This window comes from Rhinolophus sinicus, linkage group LG11, assembly GCF_036562045.2.
Source record: "Rhinolophus sinicus isolate RSC01 linkage group LG11, ASM3656204v1, whole genome shotgun sequence".
NCBI classification, from domain to species: Eukaryota; Metazoa; Chordata; class Mammalia; order Chiroptera; family Rhinolophidae; genus Rhinolophus; species Rhinolophus sinicus.
In genome coordinates this window covers 2617818-2633569 of record NC_133760.1, presented here as the reverse complement: position 1 = coordinate 2633569, position 15752 = coordinate 2617818, and the positions used below count along the sequence as shown (strand labels likewise).

The window sequence follows — 15752 nt, the reverse complement described above, 5'->3', positions numbered from 1 at the left end:
AGACACTATATTTTAGGATGCTTTGTTCTACAGCATTCTTATGGCCAATGCTGACTGATACACTCTAGTTGACCCAAATTAAGTTCATTTGTCCACCACTAGCAAATACCAAATAATTGTGACCAAGGACAAAATGCCTGAACAGAAATGTGGAATCAGCACCACCATGAATGAAAGAGGAAAAGGAAAAATTATAGTTCCCTGGGGGAGTGGGGGGGAATCAGAGTGCTACATCACATTTTGCACATAGGTCCTCAGCAAAAACAGACGTCAACAATTCCCGCCTCTAAAAAGTGGTCCTAAAGAGGTTATTCATGGGGTCCACACCCCTGAAGCCCACAGTATGAATGCGCCAGGGCGGCCTTCACCTCCTTGTTCCGAAGGCTGTAGATGAGTGGGTTGAGCATGGGGGTCACCAGGGTGTAGGACCGGAGCACCACCTGCTTGCTCTCCGGGGAGCAGCTGGCTTTGGGCCGCAAGTGGATGACCCCTGTTGTTCCATAAAACAGAACCATCACCATAGGTGGGGGGCACATGTGGACAGGGCCTCGTGGCGCCCAGTGGCCGATGGCATCCGCAGGACAGTGGCCAAGACCCCAGTGTAGGACGTGGCTATCAGACAGAAAGGGACCATGATGACCAGCACTGTGGCCGCCAACACACTGGCCTCAAAGACGCGGGTGTCCTCACACACCAGGCTCAGCAGAGGTGCAACGTCACAGAAGAAGTGGCGGACGCCACGGGGCCCACAGAAGGGAAAGCGGAGCAGCCAGATGGTGAAGACCAGCGACACGGGGACCCCGGCCAGCCAGCACGTGGCGGCCAGCACGTGGCAGAGCCGTGGGCTCACGATGGCGCCATAGTGCAGGGGCCAGCAGATGGCCACGTAGCGGTCCCCGGCCGTAGCGGTCAGAAGGAAGCACTCGGACGTGACGCAGGACAGCACCAGGAGCAGCTGCAGGGCACAGCCCGCGGGCGACACGCCCCTCCCGGGCCACATCAGGGTCACCAGCAGCCAGGGCACGATGTCCAGCGAGAAGCAGATCTCCACCAGGGCCAGCTGGCGCAGGAAGAAGTACCTGGGCGTGCGCAGGGCGGGGTCCAGCACGGTGAGCAGCGCGATGAGCGTGTTGCCCAGCAGCGTGAGCAGGAAGGCGGTCAGGGTTAGGGTTAGGGTTAGCAGCGAGCAGGGGGCGCAACGCGGGCACGTGCGCGAAGCCCAGCAGCACGAAGTCAAGCTCCCAGCTCTGGTTGGCCCAGGGTGGGGCTGCAGGGGCGCCGGGGGGGCCCAGGGCCAGAGGCATGGACCCGGGTGAGGCGACCGCGCCCAGTGTGGAGAGGAGCCTGGGGAGGAAAGAGGAAAGGAGAAGCACCAGGTGGAGAATTGCGCCTGCTTCGCCCTGTCCCCCCAGTGCAGGCTGGGCCTCCTTGAATGCCCCTGCCCGTGAACCTGGAATGAGAGCCAACAGCCTCTCCAAGGCCCATGGGACCCTGGCCAGCCGGGCCCCATCCACCTCTCTGAGTTCATCTCCACTGAGTGTGTCCACAATGGCTTGTTCTGCCTCCGGGCCTTTGCACTGGCCATTCTCTCCCTTGGAAATGCTTTTCCCCTGGGTGTTTGTATCACTGTTTCCCTTTTACAGGTCCTGGGTGGACTGGTTCTTGACTACCTCTCTGATCCCATCTCCTCTCAATCTTTTCCCTCACTAAGTCCAGCGTGGAAGACCTCCTCATTACCGTGATACCTGCCATGTCCTTCTCACCTCAGGCCCTTTGCACTTGCTACTCCCTCTGCTTGAGATTCTTCCCTGGAATTGGTATAAGTTTTTCCTTCTCTTGCTGCAAATATCGGTTAAAATGCCCCTCCCTATCAGATAGTCCTTTGTCAATGACCTGATTTAAAGCAGCCCCCACCCCCCACATACACAGTCACTAGTCACTCTCCATGACATCATTTAGTCTCTAAAAGCACATCTGAAGTCGTCTGGATTGTTTGCTTACTTTCTTATCATCTGTCTGCCCCATTTAATGTTTCACATTATGAGGACTTTCTGCCTGGTTTGCAGCTGTGGTTGCGACATGAGAAAGCATTCCTGGAACATAGTATGAGCTCAATAAAATTCAATCCATTAAATGGTTGAGTTTCTTTTCCAGTAGAAAACAGACAAAATATGTACTTTCTCCCCCACACAATATTTTCTTTCTGTTTGGTTTGAATCTATTCTATCTCATTTTTTAAATGTTGGTTTTGACTGTCTAAATCAGTGGATCTCAAGTGGGGAGGATTTGCCTCCCACACCCGAGGGGACATTTGACAGTATGTGGTGACATTTTGGGTGCTATTGGCACCTAGTAAGTAGAATACAGACATGCTGTTAAACATCCTACAGTGCACAGGACAGCCTCCCCCCCCCAAAAAAAAAAAAAAAACCCACACAGAATGATTCTATCCACCATGTGAGTAGAACCAAAGCCAAGAAACCCTGATATAAATTGATCTCAGGATCCACAAATGGCCGTGGCCTGAAATTGGAAAAGAAAAACAGCAAACTAGTAGGAGAGACTGAGCCAGTAAATGGGAAAGTACGATGAAGTGATATTGGGAGGCAGGACAGGGTCTTGGCTGAGAGATGGGGTGATAGAAAACTTAGGATGACTCCTAGCCCTACTGTATGAGCCAGGTAAACTCGGGCGAGTTTCATCACCTCTAAGCCTGTTTTCTTATCTGTGAAGTGGTGATAGTAGTATTTCCCTTGCCTGGAGGACGGCATGAAGTAATCCTACTAAAGCACTTAGCACTCATCTAAAAAGAACTTTTAAAAATAAATGATCATGTCATGCTCTGCTTCAGAATGATGGCCGTAGGAGGGGTTGGATCTTATTCATTTTATTCTAAGTGCCGTGGGAAGTTATTTGAAGCTGGCAGAACCCTGGCAGATTGATGTGGAACATTATGCTGCTGTTAAAAAGGAATGCAGCCTGGATACAATGAAATTAAAGATATTCAGGAAATACTATGTAAAACAAAGCCAGCAACTTATGGAAAAAGAAGTATGATATAACTTATGAAAAACAGCCATCCAGAGCAATACCTCATGTTTTTGTTCGGGTTCATACATATGTGTATAAACAGAGAAAATGTAGGGAAGGACACTTATGTAACCGGACGAAGGTCACTTCAAGGGTGAGGATTGCCATGGGAGGTGAAAGTCAAGGGGAGATTTAGACTTATCCCTTTTACGTTTTATGAAGAGAGTATTCATCGGTTACTGCAAAATTAAACATGAGTTTATTTCATCTACTTTTTATGAACTTGACCTGCAGGACTGGACTCAGAACCATGAGCATCATCAGACGACCTGTTCCTTAAGCCCACATTTGCCAGGTCCAATGGCATGTTTATGGAACGAGTTTTAACCATAATTTTCTTTGCCAGCTGGAATCACTAAGCTAAGAACAGGTTGCACATCAGGGCATGTTGCTCCTTCACGATACGCTTTCTCCTTAAATTTCCTGACACTCAAGAGAAGACATGAATCCTTTCGGTGCCTCAGAACAGTGCTTTCCAAAACTGTGTGTTGTGACCCACTAGTGGATCATGAAACAAGTTTAGGAGAAAGTGTCTGCCATTCTTTTAAGTACTGTAGAATAGAATTTAAAAACGAGGTCATGGCTATAGTACAACAAGGGTGAGAATTGTTTCATGAAACTTGTTTTGGTTTTGCATGTGTGTGTTTGTGTGTGTGTGCGCGCGCGCGTATGCGTGCGTGCAAGCATGTGTGAGAATATTGAAAAAGTAAACTATATTTCTTCCTTGTCCAAAGAAATTTGAGAAACGTAGCTATAGAAATTGCTTTTGATAGGAGACGAAATACACACTAGGACCCCCTTTTGTTTGAGCTACATTTAAAGGCCGAGAAACATTGCTTTAGAACATTGCAAAAAGGAACAAAACACTGGCAGGTGGGGAAAATCTATGGCAGCTCAGAAATGGTTTCAGTTTGTATGAAGGACTGAGCAGTATACTGGTTCCCTCTGGGGTGCTTATTTTCCGATCTACGGAAAGTTCATGTCGTTCCCGGAGGAAGAGAGGGCAGAGCCCCGGCTTCCTCTTCCTGCTACTGCTGTACTCTTGGTTTTCTTTTTAATACAGTATCTGCCAGTTTTAGATTAATTTTCACACATTTTTTAAAAGAAATTCTCTTCCTCCAATAACAGCTACCTCCTGGACCATTTTAGAGCCTCCCCCCAGCCTTCCCTCCTCCTCTACCTGCCCAACATTCATCACATCCATGCTCAGCTAAGTCCACTGCCCCTCCTGTGAAACTGTGTGCAATTTCCTTGCCCTCCTGGGAATGACACAGATAAATCTTCAGGCTGGTGGTTATGCCCGGGAGGGAAAGAGAGGGACTTAGTCTGACATATGCCAAGTAGCCGTGCAGGACCTACTTTGTGCCAGGCACTGCTTTCACACGTTGCTAATGCATTGAGTCCTCATGAACGAGGAACTTTCATCCCCTTTCCCAGAGCAGGGAACTGACTCAAAACATTAAGTAACTTACCCAGTCCCCACAGTTCATAGCGGGCCGTGCCAGCCGAGGTCTGAACCTTGGCCAGAATGATAAACCATTGCCCCCAGGAGATGTTCACATCCGTGGTCTGGTACTCATGGGCTGTTCTGATCACCCCACCTTTGCTTCTGGCTGGGGTGACTGCTGGTAATTTCGGAGGTTTAGCTAGAGTTCCAGAAAGGATTTGCTAGGTGCTGGCTCCTCAAGGGTCAGCATCATCAGCACTGCCTGGGGTTGTTTAAAACACAGAGTCTCAGGCCCCACCCAGACCCACTGAGTCAGAACTTCTAAAAGGAGGGCCGGGGGTTCCGGGTGCCCCTGTGGGCCACAGTGCTTCTCACGCATTGTACTTGTGTGTAATTGTCTTTAATGAGAAGTGTCCATACTCTGCCTGGGGCGGAGGGAGGGTGGGGTGTTTCACTTACAAACAAATGGCCCCCAGTCCTAATGTGTTAATTCCATATTTCTTATAGAAAGAGTAAGAGAGAGACAGAAACGGAGAGAAACAGAAAGAAACAGAGACAGAAAGAGTCAAAGAAATCATTAAAATGCTGGTGAATCTTAGAGAATTTTTTTCAGGGACCTTCAGGATATGCAGAGGAATTTGACCAGTGATCTTGGAACAATGAGAATATTTTTAATCGGATAAAGGGCTCTCCGATTTTCCATTTGGGCCTATCAGATAGGAAAAGTTCACACAAAACCTCTTGATGACCATCTTTGAAGGCAGGGACTTTCTCTGCTTGGTCCCTGCTGAATGCCGGGCCTGACCCAGTACCGGGCACATAGAGGCGACTTCTGTATGTGAGGATGCCTCTCTCTGGAATCATCCTTCTTGCAATATGATTTTCAGGCACCGTGAGGTCCCCACCCCACCCCTGGCTGTGTCAGGGATGACCGGAACATACTATGCAGAATGACGAGTGTCTCTGTTAGTGACCCAGCATCTCCTCCCATGCAGCCCCAGACCCACCTAGGATGCTCACCTCTGGACCTGTCTTGGAGGTATTCTCTGAAACGGAGTTTGAATGCCAACAGCATTAATGGTGGACGGCTTGCTATGGAGGATGGCAGAGCTTAATAACCCACCAAGTACTATAGGGAAAACAGCCCAGAGTGAGATTTCAGAGAAGCTGTGAAACCTTGGGCAAGTGGCTGAACCTTGATGAGATCTTTATTCACTCACCTGAAAAGAGAGGTAACAATACCTAAGGCTCAGGGCTGGTGGGAGGAGAAAGGCCTGGCAAAGAGCAGGTGCCCCCAAATGTTTCAGGGAGCAAACAGACAACAACTTAAACCCAAGCTCTGCCACTGAATAGCTGTGTGAGTGTAAGGAATAGGAAATATGAAGGCCTGCCTGGGAACATTTGGGGATGGAAACTCTCACAGTGGCTGGGGTATGTGCTTGGCCTTGGAAGGATTGGCTACCCTCCCAAGGACCAAGAAAATATTTACAGGATGTGGAGCCTGGCCTTCGCCTTGGCGCAGGTGGGCGAGCTCCGATACATCTAATCTCGTACCAAGGACTGGCCCCCCCCGGCTCCTAGCCAGATCCGAGACCAGTTCCTTGTGTTGCTGACATGTATGCTTATTGGCTCCTTGCCACTGTTGTTAGTGAAGTCCTCAAACCCCAGAAAGCAGGCAGGCAGCAGCAGTAGTTGTTGTTGTTCCCTGGCTGCCTTGGCTGCTGCGAGATATTCCGCCCGTGCTGATGACTTTACTTGACTGGGATTTTGCCCATGCTGATGAAGGGCCGGTGCTGTTTCTGTGACTCTAATTGACTGGGCCCTGGTGGTATGGTGAATTGCCTCTTGTTAGATGTACGATGATATATTCCCCTAATCTCTGTCTTGTCTAACTTACTTTCACTTTGTAATAAAACTCTTTAACCCCTTCAGCCGGGCTTGTGGTGATGTGTCTTGCATATCGGGCCTTGAAATTAAGGCTGTGCACAGCAATCAATAATACTTATCAATACATAGAGCTGATTGTCCGGATAGGTCTTATTTTGGGGGAAATACGGTAGTAACACTGCGTGCCTAATCACATGCCACATCTTCAGGGCCTACATTTGTTCACATCACATTGGGAGCATTCAGTGTGTTTGTAGAATGAATGAATGAGTTGTCAAGTGACCATTGCCATCTTTACATGCCTACTGCATGCCAGATGCCTGCCTAAGTGCTTTACCATCTGTGAATCAGTTCAGTAAGTCACCCATGGCATTAAAAATGGAATGCAGCAGAGAATATTAGCATCTCAGGATGTAAGGATGAGTAAAGCTTCGAATATATCTATGTCTGTATCTATATCTAAATCTATACCTGCAACTATATCCCTTTCTCTCTCTTACATCTATGTCCATTTGTACACATATAATCGATGTCTACATGTATGTCATATCCATGTTGAAATGAATGTTGATGTATCTGTGTGTCAATCATTAGGTCCATGTCCATACCCATATTAATATTTACATCTATATATTTAGGAACGTATGGAAAGGAGAGAATGTATGTATATACACTACACGTACATATATAATTACATGCACATATATATTACATATACAGATATACTATACATATATAATGTATATGTCTTGTCTTATTGCATTGGCTATATAAACACATCATGTTACATATATGTGTGTATTTATATATGTGTATACATACGATGTGTGATCAAACAATACTGTGAATGTTTAAATAAAAAAATTTATTACAGGAAAAGACACATTGCCATTAATCCCCCTCAAAATACTCCCCCTCGCTTAGAACGCACTTATCCCATTGTTCTTGCCACTTTCTGAAGCAGTTCTGGAAGTCCTCTTTTATGAGTGTCTTCAGTTGCGCTGTTGTGGCTGCCTCGATGTCTTGAATCATTTTGACTTTGGTGGAGAGCCAGAAGTTTGCACAGTACCAGATCCGGTGAATAAAGTAGATGAGGACACACAATAATATTTTTGTTTGACAGAAATTGCCATATACCAAAAGCAATGTGTGACACAGAACGTTGCCATGATGGAGGATGATTTATGACACACTTTAAAACACACCTTCTCTCAACTGTAGCTCACACCTGACTGACTGCACTGAACAAGTTGAAACTTGTCACACACTGTTACTAAGGTTCAATGCTCTACTTCCCCTATTGAAGATCCCTGCCTTTCTGTTGGATGGCACTCGGCAGCAGCAGTCACCGTATTTTGTGATCACAATGAAAAGTCTCCACATCACACTTCACTTCTAGTAAGGCAATTTCTGTCAAAAAAACCATTATAGTGTGTCCTCACCCATCTTATTCACTGGATCTGTCACGGTGCGACTTCTGGCTCTTCACCAAAGTCAAAATGACCATGAAAAGTAAATGTTTTGAATTGATTCGGGACATGGAGGCAGCCACGACAGCACAGTTAAAGACACTCACGAAAGAGGACTTCCAGAACTGCTTCAGAAAGTGGACAATGGGATAAGTGTGTTTGAAGCAAGGGGGGGTTTTTTGAGGGGGATTAAAGGCAATGTGTCCTTTACTGTAATAGTTTTTTTTATTGAAACATTCACTGTATTGTTTGATCACACCTTGTATATATGGAGAGAGAATGAATAACAGTGATTAAGCTTGTACCCTTTGACCAACATCCCCCCACTTCCCCTACCCCACCCCAAACCCTTGGCAATCACCATTTTACTATTTGTTTCTATGAGGTTGATATATTTTAGATTCCGCATATAAGGGAGATCATGCAGTATTTGTCTTTCCATGTCTAGCTTGTTTCATTTAGCCTAATTCCTTCCAGGTCCTTCCACGTTGTCATAAATGGCTCCAGAACCTGTTTGACCATCACTCATCCCATACTAAGGTACGTATTACCTAACTTATTTATACCTTTGTTTTCTCACTTGTTAAATGTGTAAACGAAGATCACATACTATTTTCCTCATATGGTTATTCTTCAGCTTGTATTATGTGTATAAAGCCCTTATAAAAATGCTTGGCACACAACAAACTCTAGATAAAGTGTCATTATATCTGGGTGACAATGAAAAATGAGTGTCTTCCATTGGTGCAGTGTCCAAAAAACCACGAAAGTCCATGCCTGGCATGCCTTACTTATTTCATCCTGATAATGATTCTTGGGGCCAGTCTTTTGCCCTATATCAAGGGTCAGCAAACTACAGCCTTTGCTAAAAACGGTTTTCCTCTTATCAAATGGTCAAAAAGAAAATCAAAAACAGAAGTGAGCTCTATATAAAATTCAAATTCCTTTGTCTATGTAAAGGGCTGTTTTGGGAACACGGACCCACCACTCACTCATGTATGGCCTGGGGCGGCTTTCAGGCCTACAATGGCCCAGCTGAGCAGTCACAAAGAGAGCTGGCAAAGCTGAAAATATTTAGCGTCTGGCGTTTTGATAGAAAATGTTGGCGGCCCTTGACGTCTGCACACAGTCGTAGAGACAGCACGCTCCAAGGGGTGTGTGGAGATTCGGAGAGAGAGTGACTTGGGCAAGGTCACAGAGCTGTGTCAGCTCCCAGCTCGCGTTTCCAGCTGCTCTGATCAGCCCAGGACGGGGCGCGACCCTGGCAGCGGGGCAAGGGCACAGCAGGCTGCGGCGTGCACCTTCCGGCCCCGAAGGCTGTAGAAGCATAGATTCAGGACAGGCGTGCTGACAAAATAGAAAAGTTGGCCGCCAGCTTGTGGCACTTAGGAGGGCTCTGGAACCCTTGGGGCGCTGGTACGTGGCGGGGTCACCGTACCATAGGGGAGAGCCACCGCGGCCAGGTGCAAGACGCAGGAGGACAGAGCCTCGAGGCTGCTCCTGGCGAAAGACAGCGTGCGCACAACCGCCAGAGTCAAGGCGCAGGAGGCAGCCGGAAGGCCCAAGGTGCCCAGAGGGTGGGTGCGCCCAAGCCATAGACCAGCCTGTGGTTGGCTGTGGTGGTCGCACACCCCGTCCTCAGCTCGGCGGGCAGCTGGCCCAGGAACTCGTCCACCGGGGGCCTGTCGTGCGGCCGTGGCCTTGGGCACGGACAGCAAAAAGCCCAGCGCCCAGGTGATGGTGGCCAAGGCGGCGCAGCGAGAAGGCGGGCGTCCTGATGACTCGGTAGCTCATGGGTGGCACTCGTCCAGGCTGCGGTCCAGCGCCCTGGCGGCCAGGAGAATGGCCTCGCAGTCTCCCACGTAGAGCTGGGCCACGGGACGCGCCAGCATGGGCACCCGGGCCCGCCGGAGCGTGGTGCTCACGGACGCGGGTCCAACAGCCCCAGGTGAGCGAGCAGGGGTCCATCGCCCGTGCAGCCGTGGGTCCAGGGCGATCGTGCCGCCAGGATTGCCGCACACAGCTGGGGCCGCGGGGGTGGCGGCGCCCCGGGCCCCAGCAGCACGAGGGCTGAGGCTCCCGTCTCATTTCAGGTAACCATTCTGGGGGGAAACGCAGACGTGAGGCTCCACTGTACACACTTCAGGGGCTGGGGGTGTTGGCGTCCTTTTCCTGGGTCTATTCTTTCTCACCTCCCTCTTCCCTTCCCCTCCTCCCCCTTTGTCTGTCGGTGTTCCTCTCCCCCTTTCCCTCCCCCATCTCTCTAGTGCTCTCAGTCTCTCCATTCCCCTTTCCTCCTTCTCTCTTTCCCTTTCCTTTTGCAACACTGTTTTTCTCTTGCACTCCCTTCCTCTGCCTCACCTTTGTCGCTGCCACTTGCGACCTGTGTGACTCTGGGGACATAACTTCCACCTTTGTGAAGCTGACTTTTCTTTCTCTTAACTTTCACTGCGACGTTCGACTGTAGTAGTGATATTTCCACGGCGCTGACTCCGCGTTCAATTTTACCGCACGAACTCAAATTATAAAAAAGTCTTATCAATATTCCAGAAAGGAAATTTAGGAAAACATATGTACATTTTTCTATATTTTCGTGTTTTTAAAAATGAATAACAATGAGAAATTTTTATATTTTAAAGTAATCATTTATTTTAATAAAATGTAACACCTTAACTTTATTTATTTAAAATATAAATACTGTAATTATCTTTTGCGAATTTTTGACACATTTTGGAGAAAAATCTTGAAATCATTTAATGCAGTGAAAGGGTTAAAGTTAGGATCCTGAAAGCCATCTCGCAGGGTTGGGAAGGTTGAAAGAATGCATACACCCAGCTCTGCCTCCCCGGCATTATTATGTTTTTATTCCTTTCCTCTCTCTTCACTCTCTTCACGTGGGGATTCAAACCTAGACAGTCTCACTTTGGAACTAGTCCCCTCTATGCCATTCCAGTAACATTGAAGACCTTATCTTTGCATCACTGGGATAAATGTCACTTGTTTCATGTTGTATAAATATCTCCATAGAATGATGGATTTGTTTAATTAAAAATTATTTACTTTTGTTTCACATTCACAATATATTTTTCTTACACTACATTTCTTATATTTTTGACCAGTTATCAGATCAAAATTAACCATGCCTGATGAAAGGTAGATGAACTATCAATCTTTTGACCAGTTGTCAATCAAAATTATCCATGCCTGAAATAAGTTAAATAGCTTTCTCTTTTTCCATTTCCTGTAACATTTTGCATGAGAATTGCTTTATCAATTACTTGGGAGATTTGGGAAAATGCATTCTGTTCTCCCTCCCTCCCTCGCTCCTACTTTATTTCGTCTCTGTCTTCATCTCTCTTGCTACTCTTCTACTGCTCCCTTGATCTCACATGTAGCAGGGATGTGTGTGTGTGTGAGGGGTCACAGAGCCCATTCCCCCATGGGTCATGACCCTCACACCCAAACATAAGCCCAGGGGTCCTTTACACAACACTCTGCCCAGCTCTGTCCCTCTTTTCTTTCCCCTCTTTTGCTCTTGCTGCCTTCCTTTCTCCACTCTCCTGTCATATTCCTCCATTGCTGAAATCTCCTCTTCCACTCCGTGTACCAAGCGAGCACTGCTAACCTGAGGTCCACAGTTGTGCTTCAGGACTCTGTGAACTCCCAACATTAAGTCACAAGGTGCCCCTGTCCATTGTGTCGGGAGGAGGGTGCGCTCCTCCGAGAGCTCAGGACCAGTGTCAGAGCAGCACCTCCTCTCCCTCTCATTCCCACTTCTCTCTCCTGCATTTCCTCTTGGTATCAAGAGGTCTGTTCATATTCTCGCTCTGTCCTTTGCTTCTGTAGTCCACATTTTTCTTTCATTTCTATTTATCCCTGCTTTATTTTCTCTGCTTGCCGCCCCCACTCTGCCCCACGTCACCTGCTGTAAATCCCTTCACTGAGTCTTTCATTTCTCTGTCTCACTCCCTCTTCCCTCTCTTCCTTCCTTAGTCTCTCACTTTTCTGCTTCCCTTCTATTTTTATTTGTCTCCATGCCTTTCTCCTTCTTTTCCCTCTGCCTAACCCTCATTTTCATGCGTTCTGTCTCCTCTCTTGGCCACCTTTCTTTCCTTCCCTCCCTACCACTCTCATGACCCCTACCATCCTCAGCTTCCCCTCTCCCCACAGGTTTCTCTACTAGTCTCTCCACCTCGTCTCGTGCTGTCCCTCTGCCTCATCTTTCTTCTCCTCAGCTTCCTGCTTTTCTCTCCCGGCATCTCCCATCATCCTCCAACTTTTCCCCTGGCTTCTCTTTCCTTTCCCTCCTTCTCACCCTTCTTCTCCCTCCTCAGGACCAGTGGCTGATGTCAGTCCATTGTGGGAACAGCAGGGCTCAGGACTCTGGTCCCCACCCCTGCTCTCTCAGCACCAGGGCCTGGAATGGACAAGCATGGGGCAGGCCATGAACAGATAAGACCATTCATCCTTTTTCCCCTTCAGCTATTGAGAATTTCTAGAACAGTCTCCTTGACACCACACACACACACACACACACACACACAAACACACACACACACACACACACACACACACACACACACTGAGCCCAAGCTCTTGTTTCACTTCCTCAGAGAAGATAGTATAGGATCCCTTTTTTAAAGTGTGTGTGCGTGTGTGTATAAAACAGCCTCCATAGAATTGTTGCCAACAAGTAACTCACAGTCACAGCCCAGAGTAGGCAATCTGAATGTAAGTTTGTGTCTCCTCCCCTCAGCACCTCATCTTAGGAGTCAGTCTTCTTCCCCAGGAGCCTCCCGAAAGCCCCTTTCATGTCCTTGTTCTGCAGGCTGTAGATGAAGGGGTTCAGCATAGGGGTGAGGACTCTGTAGGACATGGAAACGACCTTGTCTCTATCACTCATGGTCTTGTTTTGAGGCGTCGTATACATGGAGATGGCCGTGCCATAGAAGAGGGCCACCACCGTGAGGTGAGAGCCACATGTGGAGAAGGCCTTGCCACAGCCCTCCGTGGAGTGCATCCGCAGCATGACCACGAGGATCCTTCCGTAGGAGGCCACAATGAAGGCACAAGGAGCCAGCAGGGTCAGGGCACTGGTGCCTACCACGAGCGATTTGTAGAAGTGCAGGTCAGAGCAAGTGAGCTTGAGCAGGGCCAGGAGCTCACACGAGAAATGGTTGATGACGTGGTGGCCACAGAACTCCAAGGGCATGGTCAGCACGGGGACCACAGTCAGCAGGAAGGCAGCAGTCCACAAGGTCCCAGACAACAGGCAGCACATGCAGGGCCCCATGCGCACAGCGTAGTGCAGGGGTCACCAATGGCCACACAGCGATCATAAGCCATGGCGGCCAGCAGGAGGCATTCCACAATACCCAGATCGAGTCCCCTGGCCATCTGGGCCACGCACTGTCCTAGTGGGATGACGGGACTGGCCACCAAGCAGCTGACAAGTATCTGGGGCACACTGTGTGGTGTAGCACATGTCCAGGAAGGAGAGGCTGCTGAGGAAGAAGTACATGGGCCTGTGGAGCTGGGGATCAGAGCGGATCAGGAGCAGGATGAGGCTGTTCCCCAAAAGCGTGACGACGTGGGACATGAGGAGCAGGCAGAGGAAGGTGGTCTGGGCCCGTGGGTACGGGGAGAGCCTGAGCAGGATGAAGGAGACCTCCTCCGAGCTGTTCTGTCTGCCTATGTCCATCTGAAACACTAGCTGGGCGGGAAGACATGGGTCATCGTGAGAGTGTGTCCAGAAACTGGCTGCTTTGTATATTAATAAAGTTTTGACTCTTTGAAGGCACCAACATACATGTGTCCTGGGGCCCGGCTCCACAGGTTATTCTCCCGCCACCCCTGTGTCACCAGGTCCCTTGCTGGAAATATTGCTTGGTACAGTCTACCATTCAGCAGCACGCATCGGCTTATTCCGTCACATAACCATTCACTGATTTGTAGATGGATGGATTGCGCCATTCATTCATTTGTTCTTTCACATACTGGTGAATGGGGTCTTTCCTTCACTTATTTATAATTGAGTCATTCACTCACGAATCCATCTATGGATAGACTCACTCGTTGCTTCTTCAATGGATTCATTCACTCAATAATTGTGAGCAGCTACTAACCAGGTCCAGACTCTACCCCAGGCAATGGAATTACAATGAAGAACAAGGAAAACAGGCTCTGCCCTGCAGACGTTGACAACCTAAAGAAAAACTTGAAAAGTAACACTAGTGTGCAACGTTGGCTCACATTTATGCTTAATTGGCTTACTTATTCACAATGAAAACACTTAAAATCATTTAGAGATCGCCATATTTAAAATAGAGATATTTAACATAAATTAACAGCACAATGCATATACAAAGGAAACCTAAAAGAAAAAAAAGTAAATTAAATATTAAGAGCAAAGTGGAGACGTAAAGGAAATCAAAAAACAGCAAGGCCTGCCATTCATTCACTCACAGATTCAGCACACAAATGTTTATCACCCATTTCCTAAGAGTCTGTTCTAGGTGTAGGGACAAGTAATAAAGTAATGTGCCTGAGATCACAATGATTCCGTTTAGGAGCAGAGTTGGGAATATAGACAACAGGCATACAAATAAATCAAACCCTCAAACCCTGCCGTGGGATATCACAGGAACTGAGCATGGAAGGGGTACCAGGCTGGTCTTTCTGATGAGGAATTAATTTGAATATCTTTAAGGAAAAGGGTCCCCTAAGAAGGGGGTTGATGGTAGTGCCCACCTCACACAAAGAGTCACCATGCTATGAAGCCATTGTCACCATCACCAACTCTCTTCTCTGCTCCTGGTCTCAGCTCCTCACCGGGAAAATGGGAAGAATTGCCCCAATATGTGGAGAGGCTAGTTGGGGGATCAGGTGAGAGGAGAGCTGCAGGCAGAATAAACCTGCCTCTTCTACCTTTCCCTCTATGAACCAAGGGGCTGCCACTGCTCTCGGAACACCCAGAGACCTTGCTGTGCTCCCACTCTGCTCCCTTCCCTGACAAGCTATATGTAACTTTAACAGTTCCGAACTCCTACAGACGTGATTTGTCCTACAGATGTGATCACACGTGCAAAATGAGAGATTAGCAGGACTAGTTTCAACTACATTAAAAGAAATATGTAAGTACTGGGCTGTATTTCAGAAGGTGGGAAACTATCCTAGGTATCCATAAATAGGGGACCAGGTAAAGAAATTACAGTCTATCCATAACACAGAATACTATGCAGAAATGACAAGGATAAGGAAACTTCCTATGCTGATATAAATGGATTTCTGAGATATTGTTAAATGAAAAGGAAGGAAGAGTGAGTTTGGTGAAGGCAGTAATTAGGGCGAGAATAGTGGGTATGCTACAATGAGGGAGAGAACAGTGAATGGGCTACAATATTTTTTAATGAGGGAGAAAATACGTGTGTACATTTATCTCCTCCTTTGACTTGACATCCAACTCGAACACTCATTTGAAGGGGACGAGAGAGGACATACCTGTAAGTAGGACAAGGGAGTACAATGGGAATACTATAATACCTCCCTAGTACTTGTAGGAATTTGAGTTTCTGATATGAGAGGGAAAAATGCTTGCCTTAATCTGAGGGGACAAAAATGCTTCCTAAGGAAGTGTATTGGGAGGGAAAAAGTGATTCTGTTACCATGGCCAGGAAGGAGACGGAAGGGTATGCCAGGCAGAGGGAAAAGGATGGAAGGATGGATAGATGGATGGATGGATGATGGATGGAAGGAAGGGAGGAAGCATGGATGGGTGGAGAGATGAAGCTGTATCTGGTGTAACATTGTTTCTCACACACCCAACCACATACCTGGCAGGAGCAGGGTCTAATCCAGGA

General features: G+C 47.7%; 2 protein-coding genes across 2 annotated transcripts; both read right to left on the bottom strand.

Moving 5' to 3' along the window:
• Nucleotides 1-308: 308 nt before the first annotated feature.
• Nucleotides 309-9687, bottom strand: LOC109437566 (olfactory receptor 10A7). Its single transcript, XM_074315865.1, is given in 6 exon segments — nt 309-520; nt 523-1177; nt 1179-1450; nt 4563-4736; nt 9332-9393; nt 9569-9687. Coding segments are annotated over 6 exon segments (1494 nt in total).
• A 2971-nt stretch (nt 9688-12658) lies between these two features.
• On the bottom strand, nt 12659-13594 carry LOC109437565 (olfactory receptor 13H1). The gene is given in 3 exon segments (XM_019716863.2): nt 12659-13203; nt 13206-13363; nt 13365-13594. Coding segments are annotated over 3 exon segments (933 nt in total).
• Nucleotides 13595-15752: the final 2158 nt, after the last annotated feature.